A 15,271-nucleotide genomic window follows, 5' to 3' on the forward strand; every position below is an offset into this window, starting at 1 on the left:
AGGGACGGGAGGGGGGCTGGTTCTGGCTGTAGGGACGGGAGGGGGGCTGTAGGGAGGGGGGCTGGGTTCTGGCTGTAGGGACGGGAGGGGAGCTGTAGGGAGGGGGGAGGGAAGAGACCCCGTCACCCTGCTCCTCTGTAGCCAGCTCCCCGCCCTGAGCATCACCCCAGTTGTCTGGCAAAGCAGCCCCCGCAAGTCTCCTTCCCCCGTCCCCAGCTTCTGCATGGCCCTGGGGCTCCCCGGTTTAGCCCGGTCTCCACGTGGGCGCTGGGCCAGGCCCCGGGGAACCTTAACAAGGGAGCGGGGGTGCCAGGACACCTGGGTTCTCCACCAGCTCCGTGCCTCAGTTTCCCTGTATACCTAAGGGGGCCCTCTTTGCCCTGCCCTGCGGGAGGAGAGCAGGTGCAAGTCTCGGCGCTCCTCTGCGGCTCTGAGACCCTGGCGGGACATGGCCATGGAGGGGCTGGTTAGAATCGGCCCTGCTCCCCGGCTGGGGGCCTTGGCTGGGGCGCTGGCTCTGCCTCGCCTGCTCCGGTTTCTGGTGCCTCCACCCCTGGGCTGGCGGGAGACTCTAGGGAACGTCCGTGGCCGCAGGGAGGTTTGGGTTGGACGTGGGGACGATGCGGCCTGTCGGGGCCAAGCGCTGGGCTGTTGCCTGGGGGTTGAGCTCAGGTTGGGCTGACGCCTGCCAGGGAGGGAGACGGGCTCGGCCCTGCGCGAGGGCCCTTCCCATTCGGGGACCGCAGCCGCCCAGCAGCGCGTTCGTGAGGCGCCCGGGCTCTCGAGTGCTGCGGGGGGAGCGACGCTCCCAGGCGCCAGGGGGGTGAACCCGAGCGGGGATCAGCAGGGTTACAGCCACAGCTCGGAGCCAGTGACCCCTCGGCCCACCCCCCAGTACGTCACTCGAGCGACAGGGACCTTCTAGCTGGGCTCCAACTTCAGGGCTTGCTGTGACTGGCTGGGGAGTCAGTCACGTGCTGTGCCTCAGTTTCCCCCTCTGTCAAAGGAGGGCTGCCTTTGCCCAGGTTCCCTAGGTCTGTTCCGGCTGGATCCCAAAGCTCTAGGTGATGAATCTCTCGCTGGCCGGTCTGTGTCCACCTGGAATCCAGCTTCTCCTATGGCCCCGGTGGGTCCTGCTGGGCCCGGGAGCCCTGCCCCAAAGCGCTCCCCGTCCAACTAGACCAGAGGACGAGTAGGAGGGGAAACTGAGGCGCAGGGCCGGTAAGTGACTGGCCCTAGATCACCCAGCAGGGCTAGACCTGAGAGCCCGGGTTTCCTGGGCCGCAGCTCTAACCAGCAGCCCCTGCTGCGTGGAGGCAGCGGGTCACCACGGAGGGACGATCTTTCCATCGCTGCCGTGGGGGGCCCTTCTCAGAGGGGCTTTTCCTACGTGGTAAGAGCCCTGGGGGCCGCGTTGCCCTCTAGTCCACAGTGGATACCAGCCTACTGCTGCGCCTGCTAGGAGAGCCCCAGTGGCGGCTCAGCACGAGAGCTGAAGGCCCTAGGTTCCAGTCCTGCTCTCTCTGGCAGGCGATGGCTGCGGGTGACCCGATTATTCTGCCCCACGGCAGGGTCCGGCTGTCCCCCAGGGGGCCCGTGAGAGCCAGGGCACTGTGGCTAACGGGGGCGATGGTATCCACTCAGCCAGCGCCCCTGCCCCGTGACTGCCGAGTGGGCCGGGCAGGGGAATCCAGGTGGTGGCGGGAAGTGAGGGCCGGTCGGCTGCCCGGAGGGGCTCTGCTTTCCGCTTTGCCTGGGCACCGACGTACGCGGCGGGTGGCGGCCCAGGCCAAGCATGGGGCCGGGGTAAGCGAGGCGCAGGGACAAGACCCCACAGGGGGGTTCCAAGCAGTGGCTGGGGGGGGCCGCGGGCAGGGAGGCGAAGCTGAAGCAGCCGCTACGTGGGATCGGGGGTCTCGGCTCAGACGCTGCGGCGAGCGCCAGGCGGGCAGCACGCTCCATCCGGGCCAAACTCCGGAGGGGCAGCTCCCTGGCCCGGTGCTGCCGCCAGCCCCCCCCCCCCCCGGCCTCGCATGGCGGGGCCTGAGCCATCCCAGGGCCTGGCTGGCGATCGATCGATCGGTAAGGCCTGGGCCTGGCAAGTGACTTGGGCTCCCGGGGCTGGAACAGCAGCTCTGCCCAGGGCAGGTCGGCGCGCCCCCTGCAGGCTGCCCTGGGGCCGGGCAGCTGAGGGCTGAGACATGACCCCTCGGGGCTGAGTGCACTGGCCAGCTGCCTCCCGCACCTTCATGCAATGCAGCACCCCCAGGGCTCCCGCTGTCTGGCAAGGCCCCAGGCTGCGGGGGGCTGAGGCGCCGACTCCATCAGCGTCCCCGCAGAGCAAGCCCCTTTGCTGGGCACGTGGCTTCCCCAGCCCGTCGGTTCCACCTTGGGGCGGGGGGAGCAAAATGAGTTTCAGGGATCTCGGCACATCCCGGCGCGGCAGCCCTGGGCCGGGTCCTCTCCAAACGCTCGCTCACGGGTCTAGGTGGGGACCGACCAGCGCCCCGAGCCAGGGCGGGGTTCTTGGTTGGTTGGGGGCAGAGAAACTCCCCCCCCCCCGTTTTCATTGGGTAATCCCAGTGTCCCTGGGAAAGGGAAAGTCCAACTTCTGCCCAGCTGTCACTCAGGTTCCCACCTGGCTACCGCAGAACCCTCCAAGAAGTGGGGATGGGGAGATGCCACCACGAAATCCACCTCGTGCTGCTGAGCGCAGCAGCGTAGGGCGAGTCCGGCCCCTGCCCTCTCGACAGGACCCAGCACCTAGACCGGCCCGGGCAGGGTCTGTCCAACCTGCTCTGCACGACCTCCAGGGATGGAGACTCCACACCCCCGGCGATTCATTCCGGTGACTTCATCCCCCGGACAGGCAGGAAGCGTTTCCTCGTGTCCAACCTAAGCCTCCTGGCTGCTCCTGTCCTCAGCGGCCAAGGGGAACGAGTTTGCCCCCTTAGATACCGGGAAGCCGCTGTCCCCTCCCGGTCTTCTCGGCCCTGCTCTTACCTGCGGGGCCATAGCTGGGGCAGTTGTCCCTGCTCTTACCTGCGGGGCCATAGCTGGGGGCAGTTGTCCCTGCTCTTACCTGCGGGGCCATAGCTGGGGGCAGTTGCCCCTGCTCTTACCTGCGGGGCCATAGCTGGGGCAGTTGTCCCTGCTCTTACCTGCGGGGCCATAGCTGGGGCAGTTGCCCCTGCTCTTACCTGCGGGGCCATAGCTGGGGGCAGTTGCCCCTGCTCTTACCTGCGGGGCCATAGCTGGGGGCAGTTGTCCCTGCTCTTACCTGCGGGGCCATAGCTGGGGCAGTTGTCCCTGCTCTTACCTGCGGGGCCATAGCTGGGGGCAGTTGTCCCTGCTCTTACCTGCGGGGCCATAGCTGGGGGCAGTTGTCCCTGCTCTTACCTGCGGGGCCATAGCTGGGGGCAGTTGTCCCTGCTCTTACCTGCGGGGCCATAGCTGGGGGCAGTTGCCCCCAGGTGTCATGCTAGGGCGAGCCCAGGGAGAACGGCGCGAGTTGGCTGGTTTGTGTGAAGTTAGAGCTGGCTGGGGCGTCGTCCAGTGACCCATCTGGGCAGCCCCCCTGCAGAAGTGGGGCAGGGGCTGGTCCTGGTTCCACGCTGGGGATTTTGCAATATTCCCGGCGTTGTGGGCAGCGCCGGGTTTCGGTTGGCTCTCGCCGGAAGAGCCGACCGCAGAGCGTTTCAGGAGGGCTGGAAACGCTTCCATGGGCCTCGTCTCCGACTGGAAGGGAACCGTTTTCGGGGGCGGGGGGGTCACGAGTGTTTTGCTTTGTGTGTAAATTTGATCCCCTGCCTCAAATCTCAAATATTCAGTTTCCTTCCCAACTCCCCCCTCCCATATTCAGGCTCCTAATGAACACGCTTGGCCCCCCCCCACCTGCCCCCGCTGGTTTTCCCCTCCCAACACAGGCCTGTCTCCTGGCCTCTCTGCCTGACACTCTCCCGCTGCCTCAGGCCAGCAGCTCCACAAGGGGACGGGGGAAACTGAGGCTGCCTCCCAGAGCCCAGAACTGGCTCCTCCGCCGGCCTCCACAGCAGGCCCCCCTCCCCCAGTGCACTCTGTGGGGCCTGACTTGGGACCAAGGCCCCGCTGACACCGTCCCCCTCCCCCTGGGCAGCAGGGAGCGGTTTGCTCTGGGGGCGCCTGAGGCAGGGGGAGAGTGGGTCTGGCCTGGGGCTGGGCCCCCCAGCAGAGCAGTGAGGGGTCTGGGGAGTCAGGCTGTTGCCATGGCAGCCAGCGGGCTGGGGGGGAGGCTGGCACCGGGCTAGGCCCCGCACAGGGCAGGGGCGCTGGTCTTGGCTAACGCTTGAGGGGGCAATCCAGTCAATCTGCCTGGCTTCTCCATCGGCTGTCCCCGTCCTTCCTTCTCACCCGACCCCTCCCCCAGCCAGGTCGGACTCGCTTCTCCAGGTGACTTACGGAGGGGGGCAGCACCCTTCTATAGATCAGGGAAACTGAGGCACAGAACTGCCCTGGGGTCGCTTGCGGTCCCTTAACGGCAGGGCTGGGAAAAGAATTCAGGTCTGCAGAGCCCCACTCGTGCACTAGCCACTAGGCTGAGCACATGGGAGCGTCGGCTCAGGCCGGCCGAGGGACCCACCCCCCAGGGCTGGGGCGAGGCAGCCTCGTCCCCAGGCCAACCTGGCAGACACGTCCTGCGCCCCTCTCGCCCCGCTGCTCCGGGCCGGGGGGGCTAGCTGCGGCGAGGGGGCAAATCCCCTTCTATTGCATCCATGGGGCAGGGACCTGGCTACAGCCCGTGGGGGAGGGGAAGGTAGAATCTAAACCTTGCTGGGGGGGACTGGGCTGTTGTGTTGGGAAGAGCCCCCCACAGGGTGGGGTGCTGGGGTCCCCCGAATACTGCCGGGGTAGCAACAGACCCCAGCCCGGTGGGCTCCACCCGGCGGTGCAGGGCGGGGCAGGAGGCACTTGGGGAGGGGGTGGGAGCCGGATTCCCCCCTCCCCTTTCCAGCACAGGCTGCGGGACCCACCCAGGCGGCCCTGCCCCCCGGCAATGAACTCGCTGTCCTGGGCCCCCAGCCAAGGAGCCAGAGCAGGGTGTGAGGGGGCTGCCAGCCAGGCCCCAGCCCGCCCCCAGTCCTGCCAGTGCCCCCCACTCCCCACCCGCAGCCCCCCAGCCCCGCCCCCCAGCCCTGCCAGTGCCCCCCACTCCCCACCCGCAGCCCCCCCAGCCCGCCCCCAGCCCTGCCAGTGCCCCCCACTCCCCACCCGCAGCCCCCCAGCCCCGCCCCCCAGTCCTGCCAGTGCCCCCCACTCCCCACCCGCAGCCCCCCAGCCCGCCCCCAGCCCTGCCAGTGCCCCCCACTCCCCACCCGCAGCCCCCCAGCCCGCCCCCAGCCCTGCCAGTGCCCCCCACTCCCCACCCGCAGCCCCCCCAGCCCCGCCCCCCAGCCCTGCCAGTGCCCCCACTCCCCACCCGCAGCCCCCCAGCCCGCCCCCAGCCCTGCCAGTGCCCCCCACTCCCCACCCGCAGCCCCCCCAGCCCCGCCCCCCAGCCCTGCCAGTGCCCCCCACTCCCCACCCGCAGCCCCCCAGCCCGCCCCCAGCCCTGCCAGTGCCCCCCACTCCCCACCCGCAGCCCCCCCAGCCCCGCCCCCCCAGCCCTGCCAGTGCCCCCCACTCCCCACCCGCAGCCCCCCCAGCCCGCCCCCAGCCCTGCCAGTGCCCCCCACTCCCCACCCGCAGCCCCCCCAGCCCCGCCCCCCAGCCCTGCCAGTGCCCCCACTCCCCACCCGCAGCCCCCCAGCCCGCCCCCAGCCCTGCCAGTGCCCCCCACTCCCCACCCGCAGCCCCCCAGCCCTGCACCCCCCAGCCCGCCCGCGCCTCAGGTGCCAGGGAACGCGGGGGGGCCGGGTCACCTGCCCCCTTCTCCTTCGCCCCAGGGAGCCCGGTGCTGGCCGAACCCCTCCCTGCTGCAGCCCCAGCACCTCCCCCAGGCTCCCCGGCCCGCTGGGGCCCTCACGCACCGGGGGCGGAATAGACTCCGAGGGGGCAGCAGGTGCATGGGGCTGGGAGCTGCCAATGGAGCCTGGGGGAGGCAGGGCCTGGCGGGAGGGGACCCTCCATGGGGGCGCGCGTAGCCCCCAGGCTGCCCAGGGCAACCGGGCAAAAGCACAGGGGGCCGCAGTGCGATAGATCCAGCAGCCCCTGCCCCGCCCCCCCAGCCCTGCCAGTGCCCCCCACCCGCAGCCCCCCAGCCCCGCCCCCCACACCCCACCCGCAGCCCCCCCAGCCCCGCCCCCCACTCCCCAGCCCCACCCCCCCAGCCCTGCCAGTGCCCCCCACTCCCCACCCGCTGCCCCCCCAGCCCTGCCAGTGCCCCCACCCGCAGCCCCCTAGCCCTCCCAGCCCCGCCCCCCACTCCCCACCCGCAGCCCCGCCCCCCCAGCCCTGCCAGTGCCCCCACTCCTCACCCGCAGCCCCCCAGCCCTGCCAGTGCCCCCCACTCCTCACCTGCAGCCCCCCAGCCCTGCCAGTGCCCCCCACTCCCCACCTGCAGCCCCCCAGCCCCGCCCCCAGCCCTGCCAGTGCCCCCCACTCCCCACCTGCAGCCCTGCCAGTGCCCCCCACTACCCACCCACAGCCCCCACAGCCCTGCACCCCCCAGCCCTGCCAGTGCCCCCCACTCCCCACCCACAGCCCCCCAGCCCTGCACGCCCCAGTCCTGCCAGTGCCCTCACTCTCCACCGTCAGCCCCTTCCCCCCCCCAGCTCCCCCCTGCTGCCCCCCTTCTGGCATAGGGGGCTGGGGGTTTGCCCGTCAGGTCTGGCTGTGAACACTCCACCCTCCTCTTCACTGGCCCTGCCTGGCGAGGGGGGGTCTCCCGTTTCCTTTGCAAGCCTGCGCCCATTTCAGCCCCCAGGGTTAGCTGCCCGCCCCGCCCCCGTCCCCTCAGCCTGCTGCCCTTCCCGGGGCGGCCGTGGACAGCGAGGGCCCTTGTTGTCTGGGGCGCGGCGGGCGGGGGCGGCGCGTGGCAGGGACACAATGGCCCTTTGACGGGTGGCAGGGCCCTAACGAATTCCCCCGGCTGACAGCTGGCTGGGCCCGGCTGTGTGTGTTGGCAGGCGCCGGGAGGCAGCGTGGGGGGGATCAGCCGCAGGGCCTGGGACTAGCAGCGGGGGGGGGGCAGATGCACACGCCTGAGACCCCAGGAGCAGGCTCAGCGGCCCCCCGGGAGGCAGGGAAGGCGACTAACCAGAGCCGGGTGTTTGACCTTGCTGGCTGGGGCTGCAGGGCCCCCCGGGGCGGCCGTGGCTGCGGGCTATTGACACAGCTGGGGGGCGGGGGGGCCGGCTCCCGCTGCCAGAAGGAAACGGAAAATAGCGCGGCCGCCGGTCGATTATCGATGCGCAATTCGCTTCGGTGCAGGGATTGCGGCTGAGCGTGGAGCCCCTGCCAGAGAGCGGGGGGGGGGGGGGGCAGGTCCCTCAGGGGCTGCCCCTGGCAGAGAGCGGGGGGGCAGGTCCCTCAGGGGCTGCCCCTGGCAGAGAGCGGGGGGGCCAGGTCCCTCAGGGGCTGCCCCTGCCAGAGAGCGGGGGGGCAGGTCCCTCAGGGGCTGCCCCTGCCAGAGAGCGGGGGGGCCAGGTCCCTCAGGGGCTGCCCCTGGCAGAGAGCGGGGGGGCCAGGTCCCTCAGGGGCTGCCCCTGCCAGAGAGCGGGGGGGCCAGGTCCCTCAGGGGCTGCCCCTGCCAGAGAGCGGGGGGGCCAGGTCCCTCAGGGGCTGCCCCTGCCAGAGAGCGGGGGGGGGGGGGGGCAGGTCCCTCAGGGGCTGCCCCTGCCAGAGAGCGGGGGGGCAGGTCCCTCAGGGGCTGCCTCTGCCAGAGAGCGGGGGGGGGGGGGGCAGGTCCCTCAGGGGCTGCCCCTGGCAGAGAGCGGGGGGGCCAGGTCCCTCAGGGGCTGCCCCTGGCAGAGAGCGGGGGGGCCAGGTCCCTCAGGGGCTGCCCCTGGCAGAGAGCGGGGGGGGCCAGGTCCCTCAGGGGCTGCCCCTGGCAGAGAGCGGGGGAGCCAGGTCCCTCAGGGGCTGCCCCTGGCAGAGAGCGGGGGGGGGGGCAGGTCCCTCAGGGGCTGCCCCTGCCAGAGAGCGGGGGGCCAGGTCCCTCAGGGGCTGCCCCTGCCAGAGAGCGGGGGGGCCAGGTCCCTCAGGGGCTGCCTCTGCCAGAGAGCGGGGGGCCAGGTCCCTCAGGGGCTGCCCCTGGCAGAGAGCGGGGGGCCAGGTCCCTCAGGGGCTGCCCCTGCCAGAGAGCGGGGGGGCCAGGTCCCTCAGGGGCTGCCCCTGGCAGAGAGCGGGGGGGCCAGGTCCCTCAGGGGCTGCCCCTGGCAGAGAGCGGGGGGCCAGGTCCCTCAGGGGCTGCCCCTGGCAGAGAGCGGGGGGGCCAGGTCCCTCAGGGGCTGCCCCTGGCAGAGAGCGGGGGGGCCAGGTCCCTCAGGGGCTGCCCCTGGCAGAGAGCGGGGGGGCCAGGTCCCTCAGGGGCTGCCCCTGGCAGAGAGCGGGGGGGCCAGGTCCCTCAGGGGCTGCCCCTGGCAGAGAGCGGGGGGGCCAGGTCCCTCAGGGGCTGCCCCTGCCAGAGAGCGGGGGGGGCAGGTCCCTCAGGGGCTGCCCCTGCCAGAGAGCGGGGGGGGCCAGGTCCCTCAGGGGCTGCCCCTGCCAGAGAGCGGGGGGCCAGGTCCCTCAGGGGCTGCCCCTGGCAGAGAGCGGGGGGGCCAGGTCCCTCAGGGGCTGCCCCTGGCAGAGAGCGGGGGGGCCAGGTCCCTCAGGGGCTGCCCCTGGCAGAGAGCGGGGGGCCAGGTCCCTCAGGGGCTGCCCCTGGCAGAGAGCGGGGGGGCCAGGTCCCTCAGGGGCTGCCCCTGGCAGAGAGCGGGGGGGCCAGGTCCCTCAGGGGCTGCCCTTGCCAGAGAGCGGGGGGGCCAGGTCCCTCAGGGGCTGCCCCTGGCAGAGAGCGGGGGGGCCAGGTCCCTCAGGGGCTGCCCCTGGCAGAGAGCGGGGGGCCAGGTCCCTCAGGGGCTGCCCCTGGCAGAGAGCGGGGGGGCCAGGTCCCTCAGGGGCTGCCCCTGCCAGAGAGCGGGGGGGCCAGGTCCCTCAGGGGCTGCCCCTGGCAGAGAGCGGGGGGGCCAGGTCCCTCAGGGGCTGCCCCTGGCAGAGAGCGGGGGGGCCAGGTCCCTCAGGGGCTGCCCCTGGCAGAGAGCGGGGGGGCCAGGTCCCTCAGGGGCTGCCCCTGGCAGAGAGCGGGGGGGCCAGGTCCCTCAGGGGCTGCCCCTGGCAGAGAGCGGGGGGGGGGGGCCAGGTCCCTCAGGGGCTGCCCCTGGCAGAGAGCGGGGGGCCAGGTCCCTCAGGGGCTGCCCCTGGCAGAGAGCGGGGGGGCCAGGTCCCTCAGGGGCTGCCCCTGGCAGAGAGCGGGGGGGCCAGGTCCCTCAGGGGCTGCCCCTGCCAGAGAGCGGGGGGCCAGGTCCCTCAGGGGCTGCCCCTGGCAGAGAGCGGGGGGGCCAGGTCCCTCAGGGGCTGCCCCTGGCAGAGAGCGGGGGGGCCAGGTCCCTCAGGGGCTGCCCCTGGCAGAGAGCGGGGGGGCCAGGTCCCTCAGGGGCTGCCCCTGGCAGAGAGCGGGGGGGCCAGGTCCCTCAGGGGCTGCCCCTGGCAGAGAGCGGGGGGGCCAGGTCCCTCAGGGGCTGCCCCTGGCAGCTCACAGTCTCATTCTCCCCATTTTACAGCTGGGGAAACCGAGGCTCAGGACGGGTCATGGAATCCAGGTGGCCCAGAAGAAGCCTCCAGTTCTCTGCTAAGTGAGCCCATCTTGGGCCAGCTCCACCAGCCACCCACCCGCACAAGCCCTGAACCGCTGCCCGGGCAGCCAGGCCCCCATCTGGTGGCCAAGGGGGGCACATTAGCCCGGTGTGTCCTCCCCCAGCCTTGCGGCCGAGGGGCAGGGGCCGCCCAGCTGCTGCTGCTTCCCTGGGGGCGGTTTGCCCTCCTGCGGGGGAGAAGCTGCGGCAGGGACCGGGCGGTCGGTGGGGCCCTGTACCGAAGTGGCGCCTGGGGGCCTCGCCCGCCCCAGAGTCATGAGCCAGGTTTCCTGAAAGTGCCGAGATCTGCAGAGTCGCTGGGGCCCGTTTATTGCCCCCTGCTCTGGGGGCCCTGGGCCCGCGGCCATGAGGCTGGAAACCTTCAACGGAGGCAGCTGCCCTCCCTTCCTACCCGCCCAGGCCAGACCCGGCCATGAAGCCTGAGTTGGCCCCGGGGGGCCGGCTCGGATCCAGGTGCCCGGCTCTGGTGCGAGTGGGGGGCCGGATGCGGAGGGAGAAGAGCCGGTCTGGTCCTGGGTGGAGCTGCGAGCTCCCGTGCCAGGGCCGTGGGGCTGGGCTCAGGCTGCGGGGGGGGGGAGGGGGAAGACGAGGGGGCCGGAAGGAACGGCCCAGGCTGGGAAACGTGGCTGTGGCTGGGGCCCCTACCTGCCTGCAGCCCAGCCCGGTTCACAGGAGCTGCCAGCCACCGCCGACTAACGATCCTGGGCGCAAGTGGCAGGTGGGGGCCCAGTGGCTCTGAGCTTAGCTGGGAACCGCAGGGCAGCGGCCAGGAAAAGCAGGTGTCCGCACAGGGGGTTCAGCCCCCAGGCCAGCTTCACCCAATGCGGCTACTTCTGGGGTGGGGCAGCAGGAGCCCTCAGCCGGTGCTGCGATGCGGCTGCCTCTGGGGTGGGACAGCAGCTCCTGCAGCAATCACCCCAGTACAGCGAAGGGATGAGGGCTAGCAGGAGCCAGGGCTCCTGGGTTCCCTGGTGAATGGCAGAGTCAGACGCTTTCGTTCCCTCCCCATGACACTGAGATGGCTGGCGGGTGACGCTAGCCGCTCTCCTGGCCGGGGGAGGGGGGCTGATGTCCTTGCCCCTCCTCCAGCCTCCTCTGCCCCTTACATCAGGCGAGAGCTGGAGGGGACTGGAAGGCAGCAGGGGGTGCTAGTGGAGGCGGGCGGGGAGCCCTGAGGCTCACGTATGTTCCTAAATCTCATGCTTCAGGGCATCCACTGGCCAGGGTCAGGAAGGGATCCTCCGTGGGGCCGGGCAGGGTTTGAAATCCCCTTCCTCGGGGCGGCCGTTCTGGCTCTGAGGCTCCCCGATCGCCCCAGGTGGAATTTCCCTTCCTGCCGAGTTCGGGGGGTCGCCTTCCCCTGCCGTGGGGCAGAGGAGCCACTTGTGGGGGTTACCGGGCCGAGCTTGCGGGGCCATTTCCCTGCCGTGGCCCCTCGCTCCCCGCTGGCCTGTCTGCGGTGCGTTGGGGTGCTTTGTCTCGGGGAGGGGCTCTGGCGGCCTGTGATGCCCGGCTCTGGCCAGCTGCCTGAGGAGTGGGGGTCTGCAAAGGTCCAGCCCTGGCCTGCCTGTGAGGGGCGGTTATTGGGGAGCGGTCAGGGCGCTTCCCTGGCTAACGACCCCCCCGCCGTCTGTGGCTTTAGTGCCGTGGGTGAGGCAGGGTGGCTGAGCGGTGGCGCTGCTGCATGCTGCAGGCCCAAGCCTCAGCCCCTCCCTGGTGTATTGTTGGGAAGGTGGAGGACACAAAGGGGGGGGGTGACTCCTCTGTGGGGTGGGCAAGGGAGCTGAACTGGGAAGGGGAGGCCTGGTCCATGAATAGGGGCTGTGCTGGAGGGACATTCTATAGTCAGGTTCTTCTAGCGTGCCCATCCCCACGGCCTCTGGGCTGCTACCAGCATCACGTCCCCTAGCAGCTTGCAGTGACTAGGTCTGCTGTGTGGGAGGGAGAAGCGCAGACTCAGCCAGGGATGGGCTGGCAGCTGGGGGCGTGGAGGTGGCTTGGGGGGGCGAGTCGGTGCCAGCTGTCCCAGCTCCTAGGGGAGGCAGGAGGAGTGATGTCACGTCTGGGCCGCTCAGAGGCGCCTTTGATGAAGAGACCTCGGTGTGTGTATTGGGGGGGCCCAGGCTGGAGCAGGCCGCTGGGCCGGGAAGCGCCGTGTGTCTGGGGCTCGTCTCTGCAGGAGGGTTTGGCGCTTCGGCCCGTCCGCGCCCGCCCCCGCCCCGGCTCATGTCCCCGTCCCGTCATCCTGCCAGCAGCTCTGCCCTTCCCACCGCAGCCAGGGCGCCTGGCGCCGGGGGGTCTGTCTGGGGAGCAGGGGTGGCACCGTCGGCGGCTGGCACGGGCCGGGGCCTGAGGCCGAGTTCAGACCCTGCTCTGCCGGCAGCCGAGTGGCAGGGGCTGGGAGCTGGATTCCCACCAAGCGGCCCCCCCGGCTCTGCTGCTGGGACGGCAAGCGCTGGGTGGAGCTGCAGGGTGAGGACTGAGGGGCACCCGGGGTGGGGGGCTCTGGCCGGCTTACCCCTCCGGATGGAGGCCAGGCCCGACCTGCCCTTTGAGAGAGACTTGCCCCCGGCTGCCCCGATGGGAGGCGAGGGGGCAGGGCCGTGGTGCGAGAGGGGGTCCTGGAAGCAGTTCTACGGGAAGGAGGGTGCCGTGGCCGGGACCCCTGCTATGGCTCAGGCTTTCTGGGTGGGTGTGGCCAGGCTTCTTAGCCGCTCCGTGCCTCAGTTTCCCCCACTGTACAGTGGAGCCAGCAGCCCCGGGAGGGGCTCATGTACTGCCAGACTGGGGGGCCTCAGAGCTTCTTGGGAGAGCCCCCACGTGACAGCTGCCCAGGCCCTCGGGGGGGTGAGAGGATGGAAGGACTCTCGCCCCACTGCTCCCCTCCCCGTGGCTAAGGGCGGCCCATGTTTATGGCTTGTAGGTGTATTACTGTAATACACCTAAATGCGCAGCCCCGGTGCAGTGGATGACTCAGGACTCTGGGGTCTCGTGGTGCCAGGTGCTGTCCGTTTGTATTGCTATTAGGTGTACTACGGCAGCACCCAGGCGCCTGTCATGGCCATGATTGGTCAAACCGAGAACCCAAAACAACGTCTTTGGGGCCTGCCCCACGTTGCCGACCCGGGGCAGCCTCGCCGTGGGGCCGGCCGCCAGGCACTGCGTGTGGGGACAGCCAGCCCCCCGGCTCCGGGGGAGCTCAAAGGTTACCTGGCTCCAGCCTGTGGGGCATGGGGCACCCCCAGACAGGGCGTGGGCACAGACCCATTGCCCGCACGTGGGGGCTGTGTCCCGAGTGGGGATCCAGGGACATCCATGGGGCTGGGATAGCAGGAGCCGGGGGACTCGAGCTTTCCCCCTTTCTCCCAACACACCCGGGCCTGGAGCGCTCCCGGCACAGCGGCCAGCCGGGCACCCTGCGGACCCAAGGCCCGGGGACTGCAGGGGCCCAGGCCGACGCGCTCCCGGTTTCCAGGCATACACGACGCCCTGCCCATGAGTCTGCGCGAGGCCTGTGACGCCGCCCGAGGCGCTGGCCTGGCTCCCCCAGTGTGCGGCGCACAGAGGGGATTCTTGTGTGGGGCTCAGCCTTGGGGCTGGGGCTCGCCCTCTGGCCCAGCGCCTTGGGGCTGGGGTACCGGTGCCCGCACCCCGGGCAGCTGCGGCTCTTCCCACAAAGTCTCCTCTGGGAAAAGGCGGCCACTGGTGAGAACCTGGCCCCATGGGGGTGGGAGCAGACCTGGGGAGAGGGGGCCCCCGCCCCTGGGACTGACGGTGGGGGGCAGGACACCTGGGTCCCATTCTTGGCTCCCTGCTGTGACTTCTTACAAGTGCTGCTTTTCCCTTGCACCTCGATCCCCCCCCCCCCCCGCTAACTGGGGCTTGACTCCTCCGTGCCCCAGGGCCCCAAGGAAGCCAGGCAGGGGAGAGCGGGCGCGTGCCCACTGGGACCTCAAGGGTTAAGGGGCTGGGCACCCGCGTGGGACACGCGAGGATGAAAACCTGGCGGCTGTCACTGGCCCCACGGCCCCGGGGTGCAATTAGTTCCATCGGCTCCTGCCCCCGCAGGGAGCTCGGACCCCCGCCAGGGCCTGCCTGAGCGATGCCCCGGGGCGGGGGCGCTGGGTCTATGAAGTATCCCAGGCCAGGGCTCCCTCTTCCCTGGGGGCGGCTCCAGCGCTGACAGGCAACACCCTCGGCTCTGCCCAGCCCCCTTGCTGCTAGAGCCAGGGCCCCGCACCCTGGGCCAGTGACACGAGGGGGGCCGTGCAGGGTGGGTCTGGGGGACGAGGGGGGCCGTGCAGGGTGGGTCGGGGGGACGAGGGGGGCTGTGCAGGGTGGGTCTGGGGGGACGAGGGGGGGCCGTGCAGGGTGGGTCGGGGACACGAGGGGGGGCCGTGCAGGGTGGGTCTGGGGACACGAGGGGGGGCCGTGCAGGGTGGGTCGGGGGGACGAGGGGGGCCGTGCAGGGTGGGTCTGGGGGACGAGGGGGGCCGTGCAGGGTGGGTCGGGGGGACGAGGGGGGCCGTGCAGGGTGGGTCTGGGGGACGAGGGGGGCCGTGCAGGGTGGGTCTGGGGACACGAGGGGGGGCCGTGCAGGGTGGGTCTGGGGACACGAGGGGGGGCCGTGCAGGGTGGGTCTGGGGACACGAGGGGGGGCCGTGCAGGGTGGGTCGGGGGGACGAGGGGGGCCGTGCAGGGTGGGTCTGGGGACACGAGGGGGGGCCGTGCAGGGTGGGTCTGGGGGGACGAGGGGGGGCCGTGCAGGGTGGGTCTGGGGGACGAGGGGGGCCGTGCAGGGTGGGTCGGGGACACGAGGGGGGGCCGTGCAGGGTGGGTCTGGGGGACGAGGGGGGCCGTGCAGGGTGGGTCTGGGGGGACGAGGGGGGGCCGTGCAGGGTGGGTCGGGGGGACGAGGGGGGGCCGTGCAGGGTGGGTCGGGGGGACGAGGGGGGCCGTGCAGGGTGGGTCTGGGGGACGAGGGGGGCCGTGCAGGGTGGGTCGGGGACACGAGGGGGGGCCGTGCAGGGTGGGTCGGGGGGACGAGGGGGGCCGTGCAGGGTGGGTCTGGGGGCACGAGGGGGGGCCGTGCAGGGTGGGTCTGGGGGACGAGGGGGGGCCGTGCAGGGTAGGTCGGGGGGACGAGGGGGGCCGTGCAGGGTGGGTCGGGGACACGAGGGGGGCCGTGCAGGGTGGGTCGGGGGGACGAGGGGGGCCGTGCAGGGTGGGTCGGGGACACGAGGGGGGGCCGTGCAGGGTGGGTCGGGGGGACGAGGGGGGGCCGTGCAGGGTGGGTCTGGGGGCACGAGGGGGGGCCGTGCAGGGTGGGTCTGGGGGCACGAGGGGGGGCCGTGCAGGGTGGGTCTGGGGGACGAGGGGGGCCGTGCAGGGTGGGTCTGGGGGCACGAGGGGGGGCCGTGCAGGGTGGGTCTGGGGGA

The 15,271-nt window shown here is 71.8% G+C and overlaps 1 protein-coding gene across 3 annotated transcripts in view; it reads left to right on the top strand.

Annotated features, from left to right (window-relative positions):
* LOC142825303 (SPARC-related modular calcium-binding protein 1-like) overlaps window positions 1–15,271 on the top strand; it is a 35,797-nt gene that overhangs the window by 2,811 nt on the left and 17,715 nt on the right. The window contains exon 1 of one of the 3 annotated variants that reach the window (XM_075917199.2): window positions 13,123–13,538. The exons of 1 other annotated variant lie outside the window; for it this stretch is intronic. In XM_075917199.2, the coding sequence (XP_075773314.2) occupies window positions 13,329–13,538 (210 nt within the window). In that variant the 5' untranslated portion in view covers window positions 13,123–13,328. Of the gene's footprint in view, window positions 1–13,122; window positions 13,539–15,271 lie in introns of those variants that run through there. One more of the 3 variants, XM_075917198.2, reaches the window with a different exon arrangement.

This window comes from Pelodiscus sinensis, chromosome 18, assembly GCF_052426305.1.
Source record: "Pelodiscus sinensis isolate ZL-2025 chromosome 18, ASM5242630v1, whole genome shotgun sequence".
Lineage (NCBI taxonomy): Eukaryota > Metazoa > Chordata > Testudines > Trionychidae > Pelodiscus > Pelodiscus sinensis.